The sequence below is a fragment of the Thunnus maccoyii genome, chromosome 6 (assembly GCF_910596095.1).
Source record: "Thunnus maccoyii chromosome 6, fThuMac1.1, whole genome shotgun sequence".
NCBI classification, from domain to species: domain Eukaryota; kingdom Metazoa; phylum Chordata; class Actinopteri; order Scombriformes; family Scombridae; genus Thunnus; species Thunnus maccoyii.
In genome coordinates, this window is record NC_056538.1 from 9,720,500 (window position 1) to 9,739,626 (window position 19,127).

Sequence of the window (19,127 nt, forward strand, 5' to 3'; positions counted from 1 at the left end):
AAACTGATCAAATTAGCAAGAAACATCACCGGACCATAGGGGTTGAGTCAACTTATATCCATCCATTTAGCAAGCAGGAAACATGCTAGTGGGTGTGTGGTCTAAAACAGGAGAGTAATCATTACTAATGTGGTTAAAGAAGAAATACATAATAAATACAAATAAAAATAAGCTATTGAAAAAAAAATACTTGACTTGACAAACTTAAAAGAAAAAAGCAACTAACTCTCAATGGTTAGCAGTGAGTGAAATTTCACACAAACGAAATAAATCTCTCTTCAAATACTGGAGGTGCAACATCAAGGCTAGCAACTTCATCATAGCTTAATTATTAAACTTAACAAGGCTGTCTTGCCATAACTGATGACAAATGCATACAATGAGGAAATAACTTAACACAACTTACTCGTTAACCTCAACATAACAACCACAATCAGTTTCCATGGCGACTATTAACTGAACAGTCTACTTAAAGTCCTGTCACAGTGACTGAGACTGTGGAGACTGTTTGCTATGTGGTAATGGGAATTTCTGGCGCCTTCCTGGGCTGGGTTGCTATGGTGACTAATTGGCTCGTTACCGGTGTGCAATACTTTGGTTCACTCTCAGCTCTCTCATGAGTGTTGTCGCCAGCAGCAGCAGCAGCAGCAGCAGGCAGCTCAGGAAAAAAAGATGTGTGTGCTGGATGTGTAAATAAGCAACAGTTTCCAATAGTCTCATTTGCTAACAAGTTTGTCACATCAACTTTACAAGGTGATGATGTGTCAGTGGTGTGTTGTGTTTACAGTTTGTTACTCTGCCCCCAAGTGGCCAAAAAATCAGCTAATGCAGGTTTAAGTGAGAATCCACCATATACATATTTCAGGTAAATTTCCAATAACCATTTGGAAGTGTAGATTTTAAAAGATTTGATTTGTCACAATTAAAAAACATGTTATGGCATGATACATTTTCAAATATTCCTGCTAAAGGTAAATCTGAACTGTTACCTTCAAATAGGACCATCATTAAATGCCATCAAATTGCAAAAATGTGTTTTATTCTATATAGGTAGGATGTGAAACGCCAACCCTATCTCCAAAACATGATGTCAGAGTTGGGCAGAGGAAGAATTTGGGAAAGGACTGGGAGGCAGATGCACTGGTTTATTCTCGCTTACCTTCTCCTCCTGGCTTTACCATGCATGGGCTTCCTCCCAGGCTTTTGGTCACAAGTGTTAACACTGTCCTGGAACTCGCACACACACCAGTACATCACAGAGCAGGCCATCCTCAATGTCACCCTGGAGACTCTGAGGGGCACTAAAGACCAGGGAAGCCATACAGATGAACAGGTAGGCTGATACAGTCCCCAGGATATTTACTCTTCAGAATAACAAAAAAATAATGTTGAAGACCTACTTTTTGTTTACAAAATTGATTGAAGGTGAATACTGAAGAATTGAAGAAAGCTGATATATTTTACACAAAGGGTTCAATGGGAGCTTTGTTACAAGCTGAACAGTTTCAATGAATCCTTGTTGTTAAATATAAAGTAATTATTCTTCTTGTTTGTTCATATTTCATGTAATATTTAAGTACAGAACATCTCATTCCAATTATGACCATTTTCCTCCCAGACTAGACTGGGCCGTGGCTTCTGGAGAGCTGTGGGAGAAGTGGTGAAGTCTAACACAGACATGGACTTCCTGAGCTCCACCAGGTCCAACCCAGTGTATCACTTTGATTCAGAGCGTGTGAACAGTGCTATGTTGATGCTGCGGCAGTTCTGGGTTCAGACTCTGCTCTCAGTGTGGGCCAATGAATACCAAAGTGCCCGTCACAGCTTGGGCCAGCTATTTCACTCCCTGCAGGTACACAGCAGCATTTGAAATGTTGAAATGACATGTTGAAATGACTGCTGTGCACAAGACTGAAGTTTGTTAAGGCAATAATGTAAGTTAATGCTTTGTCTTATGCCAGGACTTCTACAGCCACAGTAACTGGGTGGAGATGGGCCAGCGCTCCATATACCTGCACCTGCTGCAGCCAGACGAGCCTCCCATCCCTGTAGCTCAAGGTAATACATACTGTATATTCACATCTGTGAGTATACTACTGCCCACTTTACCACATCAAAAGGTGATCCTAAGGCTGGGAGATAATTCAGTGCTATTGATTATCGGCTTTCAACAGAATCATAGTGTGATGATATGGTCTTGAATGATTTTTAAAGAAATTTAGCTATTAAAGTTTCAGTTTTACACATATTCACAGTTTGATCTCATGTAATGCTTAACAATGGTAGCAGGTTAGTGCTTTGAAGAGCAGTGTGATTATTGTATATTTTATGTGATTTTGTATGCATTTGACCTGTCTTATAGTGATATTGGAAAATATACCAAGGCAAAAGAATCAAGATCAAGAATTTGATATTGTAGCAAGAACTTGGGGCATTTTTCAACAGTTGCTTTACATAAGTTCATGATATGCCAATTAGTATTGCTGTATACTACCACATTTAGAGTCAAATGCACTTATATATTCTTTTTGTAGTATGTACACTCCCTGCTTCTCAATAGGTTGTCTTTATTGTGGTGTATTTCAGTCATTTCTATCTATTGCAGTATATCATGATGATGAAAGTCAACACACATGATGGCCTTGACAACTGTAATGTTTTTTTTCCCCTATATTCTTGTTATAGTAATACATTTCAATTAGGAGAGACAAGAGAATGAAGCAAAAATAATTGTTTATTATACAGATGATATTGATGATTAAGTGTTGTCTTTGGTCTTTGGTGCTTAGACTCTACAAGGAGATTTTGAATCAAGGGACATCAGTCCTGAGCAGCAGCAAGATAAATCCCCCCACAGAGTCCAGACACTGGAGGTGGTGGTGGTGGCTAACGACTTCTGAGAATGATAAGGCTGATGAGGTTGATGAAGTGATGCACTGATGAATCTGCGAAGACTGGGCGTTGATGGGGAGGTGGTGGGGCGCACACGACGGCAACATGAAAGCACTAAGACAGAGAAGGAGAAAACATATTTAAAAAGACAGCTGCAATATGATAGGCTGACGATGAAGGTGTGTCACTGTGCTATTGGTTAGATGTGAACAGCTGATGTCTTAATTGAAGCCCAGGGGAATGACAGCAAGGAAATTATGAATGAGCATGTGTGAGGGATGGGAATGACAGATGGTTTGAGAAATCATACTACAGACCTGAGCATGCAAAAGATGACTGAACTTTCGCTAAACTTCATTTGTCACCATTCAGTATAGCAGCAGGAATGTGGACCCAAATGCAGACAAACAGACAAGACACTGACTTAAAGGCTTAACTAACTAGTTGAGGGGTCAGTGGTTTGTCAATGGAAAGGCAGTTAAAGCAGTTAAACAAAGGTAAAAACACACAGGGTCAGACAGAGAACAGGCAACAATTTGACTGCTTGTACAACCACACTTAGCAACATAAACAATCTGGACTGTATACAGTGAGGATAATGGAAAACAGACGTGCAGGCAGGTCACTGATCAGGTGATGGGTGGAAGCAGGACAACATACTGTGGATAACTTGAGGTGAGGCGTGACAGGTCTGAAAAGTTTCATTATAAATACAGGAGGAGAAAGAAAGAGTCACTGTAACACTTGGTGGTCTAGCTTGGTGATGGAACCAGTAGTTACTGTTGAGCTTCACTGTTAGATTTTATTTGCACTATACAATATCCTAAATCAAATCTAATTGAATTTTTTATATTCGTTCATTTTTAGTTTGCAATCATAACTATGACTTCAAAAACTCATTAAAGCATGATGCTTCAAAATTTGCACAGAATAAGGGCCAAGAAAGTAAATATGTATCCAAGATTTAAAAATGAGGCACTTTAGTGACACTTTTCCTAGTTTCCCAATGTACAACCACTTTTTGGCTGATTGCTAAGATCCCACATTGTCAGACTGTCTTAATGGCTGTATACAGGTACATCTAACATGTCTTATCTTAACCATGTTTTATTTTCAGTGTTTTCAAAATACAAAGCCACCATGACCAACAGCACAGAAATCCCATAGTAAATACAGATGCATAGTGCTTCATTATGCTGCTCTGCCATGGTACGTTTTTGCACCATGGCATAGTGTTTGTGTCCAGTCAATTGACATGTTGCACGGCCCCTACAACTGATTGAAATTGTTATTTCCACAGATGAATCTCAATGAGAACAAATCTTCTTTTCATACAATGTGACCAGTACAAGGTGTATTTGTACAATGATTAGTGCCATGGTGTTTACTTATCTACTATGGTGAATCTGAAAATACTATCCATTACCTCACAGTGCCATTGTGCGTGACCTTGAACATGATGAGTGATTTGAAACCGATCCAGTCATTAGATCACATTTGATCTCAAACAGCAACATGTACCAAGACTTGAGGGAAAAAAGACCTTCAATCCCAAAACCCAAACAAAGATAATAGCAAGTATCAGTGTTTTGAAAAGGGACTGAAATGGCTACTGTAGACATTTGGAGCTTTAATGGGCCTCACCGAACTAAACCATTATCCTTTCTGTCCACAGAAGACACTCCTACCTGTATGGAGTGCTTCAGCTTCACCTGCCGAGACAACCTCCTGCCAAGTCTGACAAACACAGAGAGAAACTCCCAGCTGCTCACCACTGGCTACTTCAGCAATTCTCCTCCAAAACCTCAGGGTATGTCAGTGCAACTTATAGCAGCAGTCTTGCCAAAAAAACCAAAGGAGCAACTAAATGCATTAGGATTGGGCTTCTTACTTTTCAAACTCAAATTTGGGCTCTATTGCACTTTGAGGATGCTATTTCTTTTTCAGGCAAATGTAGTCATGGAGGTATTCTGGACAGAAGCCGCTATATGGGGGCCAAAGGGGGCATCAACAAGGACAGCAACTCACCTGTCTTCTCCCCTCACCATTACCTCCATGTGGAAGCTGCCACTCTGGCTAATGAGGCCACCCTGACTGTACTGAGAGACCTCAGAGACACAGTGGGCAACAAAACCTTCCTCAAGTAGGTTTCACCACTGTTACACTGGTTGCATTTTGCCTAAATAGAAAATACTGAATAATATTTGTGGACCCACAACTTTCCAAATATATCATGTTGCAAGTTTCAGCTGTTAAGTGCATTTAGTATGTCCTAATTTCCTCAAACATTTCAACAGACTTTTCAGTGTGAAGCAGGTCCCTGCATTGGTATTTGTCATTGACACCACGGGCAGCATGTTTGAGGAGATCACCGCGGCTCGCCTTCGGGCCTACTCCATCATCCAGAGGCGAGCCAACAGCCCTGGTCAACCTGGCACCTTTCTGCTTGTGCCCTTCCATGACCCAGGTGAGGGTGAGGATATTGGTCTGTCACAGACTTGAATGAAAACAGGAGCCCTTCGAGGTCTTTTCAGTCAGATATAGAGCTGGAGGGATCTGCCTGAAGAGCTTGACAAATTTATTGATGAATATATTGATTGATTGATTGATGAGTGGCATAAGATCAAAAAGCCCAGGTAATATGGTCTGACTTCTCTTTATGATGACTTTTGTGTACAGTTTTGGCCCTTTGTTTCAAAATGTCAATGCTCTCATGCACAAATTGGGGTCCATTACAAAAATCTTAAAGTAACAGTTTGATATTTTGGGTTATACACTTTATTTTCTTTATTGTGGAGAGTAAGATAAGAAGATTGATACTCTCATGTCTTTACAGTAAATGCACCTGGAGCCAATACCTGGTTAGCTTAGTTTAGCACAAAGAGTGGAAACAGAAGGACATTATCTCCCTCTGCCAAGAAATAATCCGGCACATAATCTGTAAAACCACAATGTGTCATTTTTACATTTTTACACTCGTGGGTTGTTTTTTTCTACAGATTAAACAAGCAAGATATAACCTCTTAACTAGTGAGCTTTAGAGGTGCTAGTAGATAGTTTGTTCTTTTTGCACAGAGCCAGCCAGGCTTTTTCCCTGTTTCCTCTCAGGTTTTTGTGCTAAATTAAGCAAACTGGCTCCAGCTGTAGCTTCATATTTACATCACAGACATAATCATGGTATCAGTCCTCTCATCTAGTCATATAAACTTTCTGCAGCTGAATAGAGACACAAGACAGAAATCATAGTGTTCGGTACAAGGGAACAGTGGCAACAGGTCTGCACCTACTTGGAATCCTTTGCCATCCCTGACCAGTACAAAAACCTGGGAGTCACTGTGATGTTGATTTAAATTTTAATTCATACATTAGCAAAAATTCCAAAACATCCTTCCATCATCTCAGAAATATCTTCATAGCTTTCATAGCTTTATCTTTCAGGCAGATTCAGAAACTCTATCCATGCCTCTGTCACCAGCAGACTAGATTACTGTAAATCCTCCCTACTAAATCCAATCAGCGGCTCCGAACTGAAGACATTTTTGTTTCGTCTAGCTTATAATTTATACTGTGTGCATGCATGCATGCGTGTGTGTGTGTGTGTGTGTGTGTGTGTGTGTGTGTATAATGTCTGCCTGTATCCACTGTTTCTCTGTTTTATCATGCTGTCAAGCACTTTGAGTGGCTCCTATATTACACTGTGTGCTCTACAAATAAACTTGACTTGGCTTGACTTGCTGCTCAGCAAGAATGTGAATAAGAGTATTTCCCACAATGCTGAAGTGTTCGTTCAAATATGATGTAAGGCCCTCTGAATTTTGTCTTAGCAATTAAATTAAGCTCCAAAGCTGTCAAAAAGTAAATTTAATGGTTAACATTCTAATTTTTATTGTTATTGTTATTGTTATTGCTTGCTCACCATCTAACATCTCTAGTCCCCTGTTCTATGCAGAGGTGGGACCAGTGTTTGAGACCGAAGACCCAAACCAGTTCATGCAGCACCTGCAGAACCTGATGGCGCTGGGAGGAGGAGATGAACCAGAGATGTGCCTCTCTGCCATTCAGGTAAATTTAGATGCTATTTCTTTTGTAACATTCAAAGTAATCAGGTGTGTGTACAGTATGAGAATGTACACATGCAAGCACACACGGCAGGTAATTTCCCATCTTGCTGTGTATTTTCAGCTGGCACTCATTCACAGTCCACCACTGTCAGAGATCTTTGTATTCACTGATGCTTCCCCTAAAGATGCCCACTTGTTTGATGCGGTGAAGGCCCTCGTACTTGAGAAACAGAGCAAGGTAGGTTTAAGACAATTCCACCTTAAATAAAATCCACATTATCTTAAGTAATGTACACATGCAGTTGTCATTTATGAATTTGAGTCTCTTTGTAAGATGAACAGCAGACACCCCTCTTTGTGTGTCCTTTATTATTACTTTATATTTTTATGTAACTGTGACAGCAAGAGGACTGCAATCAAACACATTGTATTTTAACATGTTTCATGTTAGCTCTACAATCGCTCACATTCTGGGCTGATTTTCCCACAGGTGACATTTCTCCTAACTGATGACGCCACCTACATGGCAGAGAGGAGAAGGAGGGGGAGGAAGAGGAGAAAGAGGAGGAGGAGGGAAGCTTTGTCTCCTGATCGTTTCTCTCTCTACTCTTCCCTGTCTTCCCTATCAGGAGGACTGACGGTATTCACCACCAACTCTGACATCCAAGATGTCTCTACCATAGTGGAGGATAACATAGCTGTTGACAAGGTACGGCAGCAAGATCCTTTGATGGTTATCAACATTATACATACTCACTTGACCCAAATCAAACAAGTTCTTAATGCAAATAATTGAAAATTAAATTGATGTTGCTTCCAACTCCTTGTCCTTGGTTGCATACTTCTGTCTACTGGTTGTGACTAGTTCAACCAAAGAGCATTTTCTGCTGTAGCCAAAAATGACACTATGTGAGCGGTGAGAGTGAATCAAAACAGTAAAGTTGAGGAATTGAAAACCAGAACAATGAAAGACTTAAAAGCTCTGTAGAGCCGAGGGGAACTGCAGAGTTGGGCGATAATTCTGTTTGTTCATTCATCACTGCTAATGACCCATTTCACATACAAATAGTCATGTGATCCATTGTTAATGTATACATTTTGGTTATCGCTGCTTTAATTTTCTTAGAGGTGCGAATATGTGCATTTATTGTTCGGATATGCTGAGCACAACAACTTTTTCTCCTTCCTCCCCAGGTGACCCTCCTCCACGTGGAGAGTGACCAAGAGCTGATGTCCTCTCATTCTTTCAGAGTTGACAGCTCCATAAAAAACGTCACCCTACATGTCACTGGCATCCTGAGAGAGTGTATCCTTACAGGTCCTTCAGGTAACTATAGAGTACAATCTATGTAGACTAGTGATGGAGGCTATCCAAGCAGTATGTTTTTTGCATCTTGCAATTACTGTATGTCTACTTTTTAGTTGCATACAGCATATCTGAACAATCCCACCATTCTTCCATTACCACAACTCTCCTTTGCACTCAATAATAAAATAAGCCCATCTTATGCTACTTTTCAGGCCAAAACCAGTCTCTCCTGAACGAGCAAGGCCCTCTGGCAGAGTTGAAGCACTTTGAGGGTCTGTACCGCATCCGCCTGCTTGCTCCTATTCAGCCAGGCCAGTGGAAACTGTTAACCAAGTGTGATGGACACATCACATTCAATGTAATAGGTAAAAGAAAAAACATGTTAGACATCAAGCAGATCCACTGACAGAAAATTACAGGTACATTGGTTATAATGTTCTGTAACTGCACTTGCACTTTTGAACTGCACCCCCAGGTGACAGCAGCGTAGATTTCCTGTATTACTTTGCCACTGTAACCAATGAGACACACCCAGGTCTGGCCAGAGTGGAGGGCAGTCCTGTTGCAGGTGAGGAGGGATTTAGCTTCTTTAGATAGTAGTTTTAAAAAAATATAATTAGTTATGTATCAGTGCCACCATGGAATAGTGAGTCCCTGACATTTAACATGCTGCTTATTTAATTTCCCAGGTGGCTCTGCCTTTCTGGTGCTGACTGTGACAGGCCTGGCTCTTGACGAGAAGGCCTCTTTCAGTCACGTGACACTGCTGGGAGCTGAAGGGGAGAGCCTCAAACAGGTGTGGCTGAACTCCTCTTCCTCCTCCTCTTCTTCACCATCCTATTCTGTGGAGGAGCTGGTTGGCTGGGTGGACTCTGTTCCCAGAGTTCCCTTCTGTGTTCAACTCACAGGCCGAGACAGCAGAGCAAACAAGCTGGAGAGGGTTTCCACAGAGATAATACAGCCCACTCACGTTCAGATACAGGTAACCTAGCGGTGAGGGAAAAAACAGTGATGATGCTAAACAACACCTGGGCTGCCCTCCAATATAATGTTGGACAAAATGTTAAAGAAAATATTCTTCACTGATCAATGTAGAATTATACTGTATAAGTGTTCCTAAATGATGTAGCATAAACTAAAAGCTGCACCAGTAAATATTGACTGTATATAATGTGAAAGGAGTCACTCATAGTGACAAAACCACAGATTTGCAACTGTACTGTTTTGCTTCTGTCGTTTCCAAATGCAGCATGTAGCTGTTTTCAGCAGTAAAGCTGTGGTAAACCCACTGTACCCTTCCTGCCCAGCACCAAACAGCAGACAAAGTTAACGACTAACTGCTTTAACAGCTAGAGTTCATATTGTCAAATTACGGCTGCTTGACCAATTTGTAATACAACTGCATTGGTGGATTTTCTAGAATGATGGACTCATACAATTTCACACTGATGTACCTTAAATACACAAGATAATCTTACATCTTTATATCTTCAGGTGTTATCCGCCCCCCGCCTGGTACCTGGTCATAGCACAATGGTGGACTTTGACATCCTGAACCACGGCCCGGCCCGGCTCTTCAATTTGACCACAGATGATGACTGTAGATATCTTCATACAAGAGGACCTCACAGGTACAGCTAAAAACATCTATCCTCAGCCATGGAGTGAAGAGAAGGTCACCTTTCTTTAGGACTGCATCTAACGATTATTTTCATTATCAATTGATCTACACTGATTATTTTCTCAATTTATCATTTTGTCCGAAAATAAAATACCCCAAAATAGTGAAAAATGCCTGTTCTAATTTCTTAAGAGCCCAACGTGGTGTCTTCAAATGTCTTGTTTTGTCTGATCAATAGTCCAAAACCCAAAGATATTAAGTTTTACTGTCATGTATGACACATGAAATTTAAAACCCTCACATTTGAAAAGCTGAAATCAGATATTTTTTGTCATTTTCCCTTAAAAACATGACTAAAACGACTATTTGATTATAAGAATAGTTGCTGATTATTTTCAATCGATTAATCGACTAATCATTGCAGCTCTACGTGTCTTACCATCCATTTTCTTACATGTCCATCATGTACTGCAATATGAAGGCTATTTTAGAAAAGAAAAAAAGTCTCAATTAGGTAATGCTTGGCAGTAAAATTATATTGAGGAAATGTAATATAGTCAGCTTCTGTTTTATGACATTTACCAACCAAAAAATTTCAAAGTGATGACAGAACATAATTAAAGTTATTGTGGAAATACGGGCAATTTTGAGTTTCTGTCCCTCAGGTTCCACGTTGCTGAACAAGGGTCTTTCCGGGGTCAGGTGCACCTCCACACTCCTGCCACAGCTCAGGCAGGAGCGACCGTCACCCTGACACTCACTGTGCGTGCTCTCAACTCTGCTGACTCAAATTACGCAGTGACCTACTTGACTGTGGTTCCCCCGGTGAGTATTTACTGAAAACAAATGGACCATTTTATTTATACATAAATCTCTCTTGCAGATTATTGATTAATCTCACACTCTGATCAAAGATTTTCTTCCGTGTATGGCAATGACATCACTTCCTCTGTCTCCTGCAGGATACTGACACATCCCCTCCATCCTGTTCTGCTGCACGAGTGCAGTCCTCCTGCCCTACCACCTGCAGTGAGTCTAACTGGAGTATATCTCTGGCCGTGTCAGATAGGGGGCGCTCTGGCCTCGCTGCCCTCCAGCTACAGAAGGGTGAAGGCACTCTGACCTTATTCCTCAACCCCCCAACCACAGGGGACAGCCTGGAAGAGGCCCAGCCTGGCCCCAACCAGCACCAGGCACACAGGGACGAGACAACCAGTGGTGGCCACCACCATCACCACCACAAGGCCATATTAGAGAAAGGAGACCCCCCTTTGAATGTATCTGAATGGGTACTGGACTCATCTCAGCCATTGTGGGTGAGGTACACGTCAAGCTGCTGCTTTGCTCAGGCTGAGCTGCTGGTGTGGGACACAGCTGGAAACATGAAACGCTGCCATCTAACATCTGGTGAGCAGAGGCAGCAAAGAGATGGGAGTACAGAAACCAGCGGAGCTGGACAGATTACACTCACAGGCTTCTTTTTCATAATGCTGGGCCTGCTGTGGTCTCCTCTAATTTAGGTCGAACTGATTACAAATTGTTTTGCAGGTCAAACTCATCTATGTGTTGATCACTGGGTTCCTGCAGCCAGGACAAAATACTATGCAACGAAGATACATAAATGTGTATCTGTCAGAAAAGTTTTTGAAAAACAGATGTACAATTTAAAATAAGTACGCTTAATGCAAACAAATATGTCTTTAATTGCTCATTATGTGTTTGCTACTGTAATTCTTAAAGGAAGTTCACTGAATAAAGCCATTAATCATTTTAATATTCATGTAAGTCACTTAATTTTTTTGCTTTTGCAACTGCCAGTGCTCTGAACATCTGATATGCTACAGAATACACACACCAGAGAGAACATGTTGGAAATCACTGTAAATAAAGAAAGATTGTGCACAATCTGGCTGGTATGGCTTGATTACCCAGAAAAAACCACACAACTATATCACCCACAGTGTAATTTACTCACAAGGAGGTGAAAACCAAATATTTAATAAAAAAGAGTAAAATGATTTTACTAAAACAGTTTACAGAACATAGAGGATATGTAGAGGCCTAACAATCTGTAACCAGTGTTGCTGTTGAACAGTAGCCCATAATTAAAACTTACTTCATTTCTGAAGACAATTATTGCCAGAGTAAGTCAAAGTAATAAGAGATATTCTGTCTGATCATTCAACCACCTCAGTTAATGGTACATTCATCAATTCAAAAACCCATAGTTCAAAAGTCATGCACACCACCAGAATGAGCAAGAGAATATAGAAAAACCAACCAGCTGCACTTCACTGCAGCAGCTTGACTGTCTTGTCATTAATTTACATTTCTTTCAACCAGTCTATATACAGACTGACATAGTTCAGGCCTGTTGTGAACTATGTTGACAGTTCAGATAGTTCAGGCCTGTTGTGTCATACCATAGTACTCCAGCATACATAAATGACTTACTGATGAGGAGTATCGTTACTAAACCACAAGACTGCTGAATCTCTTACTAAATGTGTTACTGAATGTTTTGGAGTATTTTATAAATGGCATTTGATGGCATTTATCTAATTTATAAATATAAGTTTTGGAAACAAGAAATTTGGACTTTTCTAATCAGTTGTTCATGTAGAAATTGCAGTTCATCCTCAGACTGTTTCCACTAACAACTGATTAACTGTGCAGGTGGTTACACATTACATGACATAGAAATAACAGTAAATATAAACACAGGAACATCCCTGGACACAATGTGTAGAGGTTTAGAGGAGGACTGGGTTCAGACTGAGCTGTTGGGTATGTTGAATCAAAAATGTGCAACAAATGACAAGCAAGCCAAGGTGGAGGAGAGAGGACACTGGGACAGTAAGGTGGAGTTCCTCCTGGCTGTAGCGGGAAATGTTGTCGGCCTGGGCAATGTGTGGAGGTTTCCATACCTGTGCTACAAAAACGGAGGGGGTAAGCAAATATGTCCATCACTGTTTGTGCCTCAAAAACTGTAATACAGATATGCATTGTTATGTAATTTGTACATTCAGGTGCATTCCTGGTGCCATATCTGGTATTTGTGGTGACCTGTGGTGTACCCCTATTCCTGCTGGAGACCACCATGGGCCAGTACACCCAGGAGGGGGGCATCACCTGCTGGAGGAAGTTATGCCCACTGGCAGAAGGTATACTGTTCAGGACTTGAGTATTGCAGAGTCTTGGCGTTACTTTTAGTTTCATTATGGAGCTGTTTCCCACAATCTGGGGGGAAAAAGCAATTTGGGCACAGGATAAATGGAGGAAGTCAGCTTTGTTGTAACGTTTCTGTATAACTAAAAGTACTAAATCTGGCTCTGCAGGTATCGGCTATGGCGGGCAGCTGATCCTCCTCTACAGCTGCATGACCTACATCATTATTCTGTCCTGGGCTTTGCTCTACCTGGTGTTCTCCTTCAGCTCACAGCTCCCCTGGTCCAGTTGCAACAACTACTGGAACACAGGTAAAAGTGCACACAGTCTATTGATGAATTATACATCAGCAGCTCTGTGAATTTTAACAAGGTCGAAAAGGGGTTAATGATTTTATATCAAGCAAATGAATAACATTTTCATTTAAACACACGTTATGATAAAAATTAAAGAAAATGCCTTCTTCTTTACAAGTAACATTAAAATCTTTTTTCTAAAGAATTATCTGTGTGTTTTTTAACCTTACAGGCGCATTGAGAAACATTTTCTATTCATGAGACGATGGAACAAAACCACAGAATAAAGCACATTATGCCTTTATGCCAACAACTGTGACATGCATAAAAGTTTTGCCCGATGCATTTCACTGTCACAAACAAGGCAAAACACCCAATGAAAACATTTCTCTTTTTTTCTCACCTATCAGAACACTGTGTAGACTTTTCAACAAGAAATAACACCTTTGAATGGACCAACCACACAGACACAACCTCTGCTGCCACAGAGTTCTGGGAGTATGTCTATGTACATTATAATAAATTATTCCTCTAAATTCAATTTAAAACTTGGTCTAATTAAAAATAAATACATTTCACTTGACATTTCATCTAAGAAAAAAACAAGTCTCATAAAATATTTTGTTCTTTTTTATCTTTTTTTCCATGTAGACATCGGGTGCTAGGTATCTCAGGGGGGATTGAGGAGATAGGCAACATCAGGTGGGAGATGCTGTTGTGCCTTATCACTATGTGGGTCACCTGCTACTTTTGTGTCTGGAAAGGGGTCAAGTCTACAGGAAAGGTATAGCCTATAAGCCCTAAATCTGCAGTAGATGTGTATACAGTACACATTACAAATACCTGAACAGTCACCTTTCCCCCCAGGTGGTGTATTTCACTGCTACCTTTCCCTATGTGATGTTATTAATTCTTTTGATTCGTGGACTCTCTCTTCCTGGGGCTCTACAAGGAGTGGTGTTTTATCTTCTGCCCGAACCCTCACGACTCACAGACCCTCAGGTAGTAGACCGATGATATGCTGTTTATATACTGTAGATGCACAAAATGTACTCACTGTTTCTTTATTGGAGCAGGTGTGGATGGAGGCTGGGGCTCAGATCTTCTTCTCCTACAGCGTGGGTGTGGGCTCCTTAACTGTACTCGGCAGCTACAACACTTACAACAACAACTGCTATAAGTAAGTATTTGTCAGTGTGTGACTGGGCTTGATGCTTGAGGCTTTTCTGACAGATGCACCTAAAGACAACAGCTATTAACATTAAAATAACATATTAAAAAATGAATCATACATGCTGTATTTCTGTGTTTTGCAGAGACTGTCTGTGGCTGTGTTTATTGAACAGTGGCACCAGTGTTGTAGCTGGCTTTGCTGTCTTCTCTGTGCTGGGATTCATGGCTCATGAGCAGGGCGTTCCCATTGCAGAAGTGGCCGAGTCAGGTAACCAGAAATATTCAGAGAGATTCAACTGATGACAAAACATTGCATCACTTCTGGCAGATTCTTACAGTATGGTAACATGTTTTGGCCTGGCAGATGAGGCCTGTGGTGTGAGGTTAAGAAGAGTAACATTTGGTTTAAGATAAAAGCAGGTTCAGGAAAGAAAAAAAAGTGGTTTAACAAAAGTTAGGGAGAAATTAGAAAGTGATGAAAAAATGTTGACTAACCTTGTGCTAAGAATTCAAACTACAATTTCCAAGGTCTCAAGCTCCTATTTTGCTTTTTTTCGACATTTTGTCACCACATGACCTTCATTATACAGTGGTGTTTCACTAGGATCCTACACTCCCAAGTATCATGCGAGTAGGCTGGCTAATTCATGATGGGTAAAATCTTTGCTGCCATCTTGAGGACGACCACAGACAGAACAAGCACAGTAACAGTTCCTCTGCCTCAAATCAGTGTGAGCAGGCACACAGTTGGTTGACACAGCAGTTACATTGCATGCATTCCTGCTCTGGTATGCAGTGGGACACCCTTGTATCGCTGCTGAGTCTAGCTGGCAAGTTTTGGGTGTGATCATGGGACTATGCTTGGCGTTCAGGGACTTTGGGTGGGTCTGTGCCGGGGTTTTCCAGCTCATTAGCATTAGTACAGTTCTCTGGTTGATTGCCAGGTGGTCTTGAGATATATTAATTGTATTCTGTAAGCTTATTCGTTTTTTAAAAAAAATTCACTTATTCCCCTATTTTTGTCCCACACTTCATTTTAATCTTGATCCAACCAAAAAGTGTGAATAAAATCTATAAATGATCATTGAAATGATCATTGAAGGTTTTTCCTTAGAGTTTGGGCTGTGTTGTACTTCTGTGTTTCTCTTCTTCCACACTCGCTCCTTCGTTGTGTAAATTAAAAGCATATAGAGGGTGACCAGTCTCGCATCCCTTCTCACTCTCTTGTTCTCCAGGTCCAGGCCTGGCGTTCATTGCATACCCTCAGGCTGTAGCCATGATGCCCCTGCCTCAACTGTGGTCCATCTGTTTCTTTGTCATGCTCATTCTCTTGGGCCTGGACACACAAGTAAGATATGCATAAACTCCATTTGGAAACATACATTTATATTTGGAAATGTACTTATTCTGTCTCGTCTTCTCACTGTGCAGTTTGTCGCAATGGAAGTGGTGATGACATCCATCATAGATATGTTTCCCACAGTGATGCGCAGGGCAGGCAGACGAGAATACTCTCTCCTCCTTTTCTGCCTCACATGCTTCTTCTCTCAGCTTGTCATGATCACTGAGGTCAGTATGGAGGGTTATATTTACATTTATTATTTATTACGCCAGTATGGCTATGTATTGCTGCCAAAGAAAATTATATGACCTTTTTTAATTCAAAGATTTCTCAATGTAAGAAGATACTTTCAGGTTATAATGACATTTTTCTTATTAAAACATAATAGTTGATATACTGAAATAATGTTAAATAAAATAGGCAGGAATATGCTTCCATATGTCTAAGATTGACATCTACAGTAAAATAAAGTAAACCCATGTCACATGAATGTCTCGGCTGTTGTCCCCAGGGAGGGATGTATGTGTTCCAGTTGTTTGACTACTACGCTTGTAATGGCGCCTGCATCCTCTTTCTCTGTGTGTTTGAAACCCTGGCGCTGGGATGGATATTTGGTGGGTATGCTGTTTTAAAGATACTCCAGTGATTTAGTGTTAGACTGCCGTAAAGTTTGCAGAGACAGAGAGAGATTTTAAAAAGAATTATAAAAAGCAGCAGAAGCTGCGTTATCCTGACTTTTACTCCCTAAAATGGGTCAACTTAAAAAAAAAATGCTTGATCCTTAAAGCTATAATATGAAATTGACTTTTATCCAGTTTTAAGCCACATTTTAAGACAAACTTTTTTTAAACTATATCTTTTAACTGGATGAAAGATTTTAGTCATCGATGGATCTAAATTTATCAGAGAAACAAGCTGTCTTTAATTTCCCTTAATGCAACCAATTTCATTTTTTGTCCTTGTCTGGTAACACACATCATTCAAAATTCTCACCTACAGATTGTAATACAGGCTTTCTGTTATTTGTAGAAAAGTCTTTGTGTCCAAGCTGAAATAAACCTGATGACATCACCCTAATGACATCATCAGGGTTATTTTCTCAGACTTGACAAAGCCACCCCAAGGCTACACAAGACTTCGAATTACACCAAGTTTTTCACAAACATTATATAGTATTTATCCAACCTCATTTCCTATCCAGGGGCAGAGCGGATATATGGCATCATAGAGGACATGACAGGTGTGCACGCCAATTTGTTCTTTAAAATCTGCTGGCTCTACCTCACTCCACTGGTCTCACTGGTGAGTTGGGCTTTCACTGTTTGAGCCTCTGGATCACAATACAAACAACACCTGGAGACAGTAACACATGCGTGCAAAATCCAAGATCATCTACAAGAAATATCCTTTTGTTTTCTCAGGGCTCATTTATATGTTCTCTTGTGGAGTACCAGCCTTTGACATTTAATCGCTGGTATGTGTACCCGGCCTGGGCATACGTGTTGGGTTGGGTGCTGGCCCTCTCCTCCATCCTGCTGGTGCCAGGATGGGCGCTTTATAAGCTGAGCACTGGAACCGGCACCCTCAGTCAGGTGGGACAACTGTGTAACTGATTGTGCAAATGAACTCAAGAAATGGCATGGTATATCTGTCATAAAATAAAGGAATTATATATTTTCTTATTCTAATCATTTTTTTGCGTGCTCCTAAGTAATGACAAGGTTTCATAATATAATAATCCAGCTTCAGTGGACAGAATCCTTCCATCAGCTGCAGGTTAAGACCTCACAAAATGATTCATTCATGAGTCACTTTCCCTTGAAATCAACCGTTTGCAAAATATTAACTAATACATGGAATTTGAGTATGTGCCAATACAAAGCAAAACAGCAATAACGATGTGTGGTCAAACAGATTTTTATCATCATACTTGTATACTCCCATATACACTTCAAGAAGCCCAGCACGATGACTCAGGCTTATTACGAAATGTCAAAAAAGATTTCAGATAAGTCACGATTCACTACCCATCAACAAGAGGGGTATAAATTGTTAGGAATATTTTAGTTCGTATTGTTTTCATGGAAATATGATGTAGGATGGAGGGCCTTTAAAAGATTAAACCTGAGAAATAGACAACATCACACTACTACTACTACTACTATTAAAGGGGAACTATTATGCTTTTACTCATTTTCAGTTATATTTATAATGTTACAATGTTGACTGTTCAGACAGCATCCTTCCATCAGGTGCAAGTTAAGACCTCACAAAATGATTCATTCATGAGTCACTTCCCCTTGAAATCAATCATTTGCAAAGCATTAATACATGGAATTTGAGTATGTGCCAATACAAAGCAAAACAGCAATGAAGGTCTGTGGTCAAACAGATTTTTATCACCATACTTGTATACTCCCATATATGCTTCAGATACAATGACTCAGGCTTATTACGAAATGTCAGAAAAGATATTCAGTGTCATTGGTGAATATTTCTCTCTATTTGTTAGCGTTTCCATCACCTGTGCCAGCCCAACATGGACTTCTCATTGACCCGAAAGAGGGAGGCTGAACTGCAGCACATCAGAGAGGAAGACCTGGAACGCTTTGCCACTAGTTGATACTGTATGAAAGCTTTCCTAATCCTGTATTCTGCAACAACTGCAATTTGTTTTCAAGATTTGGCACTAAGTGTGCTGGTTTCATTGAATGTGATATGCTGCTCTGCTTTCCTCATGCAAATCTAAAATCCGGTGGTCAAAGAAAAACTGGACTTGTATTATTTTAACTATATCATATACTGATCATGGATGCTGCATTTGTAAAGAAAAAATGTGATATCATTGCCAGTGTTGTGGAAAAGTTTATCAAAAGTTTTAGTCACATCATAATCACCTTCCTATTCCTATTTTTATCTACAATTTAGAGTGAAAAACAACTGAAAATTGTATATTGAAAAACATGTAAAATTCAACAAATCTGTGCAAAAATACAGTTGAAATTCCAATTATAGACATAAACTGGAAATATATTAATAGAAAAAAATAAAAAACTCCTTTTTACTACAGTCTTCCTGACAACAGTGTACTTATTATAATTTTCTATTCATAACAAAATGACTCATTTCTTTCAAAGGCAACACAAAGTGCAGAGAGTTTTCTCTGTTACCATGGAGCCCACTGGAAACTGAAACTATTGCATGGCGCCCAGGTGCAGAAGACAGTTGAGCACATACATGTACTTCTCACATGTGCATCACAACC

At 40.3% G+C, this 19,127-nt stretch overlaps 1 protein-coding gene across 1 annotated transcript; it reads left to right on the forward strand.

The window, feature by feature from the left end:
- Positions 1–1,783: 1,783 nt before the first annotated feature.
- Positions 1,784–18,485, forward strand: LOC121898625 (sodium- and chloride-dependent GABA transporter 2-like). The gene is made up of 22 exons (XM_042413881.1): positions 1,784–1,852; positions 1,962–2,058; positions 4,568–4,702; positions 4,840–5,035; positions 5,190–5,359; positions 6,842–6,954; positions 7,075–7,191; positions 7,444–7,635; positions 12,706–12,832; positions 12,913–13,047; positions 13,222–13,362; positions 13,758–13,845; positions 13,999–14,131; positions 14,215–14,349; positions 14,424–14,527; positions 14,664–14,788; positions 15,756–15,868; positions 15,952–16,089; positions 16,374–16,476; positions 17,064–17,164; positions 17,284–17,454; positions 18,375–18,485. The coding sequence occupies exons 2-22, from the start codon at positions 1,992–1,994 to the stop codon at positions 18,483–18,485; spliced, it is 2,715 nt and encodes a 904-aa protein (XP_042269815.1). The 5' UTR covers positions 1,784–1,852; positions 1,962–1,991.
- The last annotated feature ends 642 nt before the right edge of the window (positions 18,486–19,127 follow it).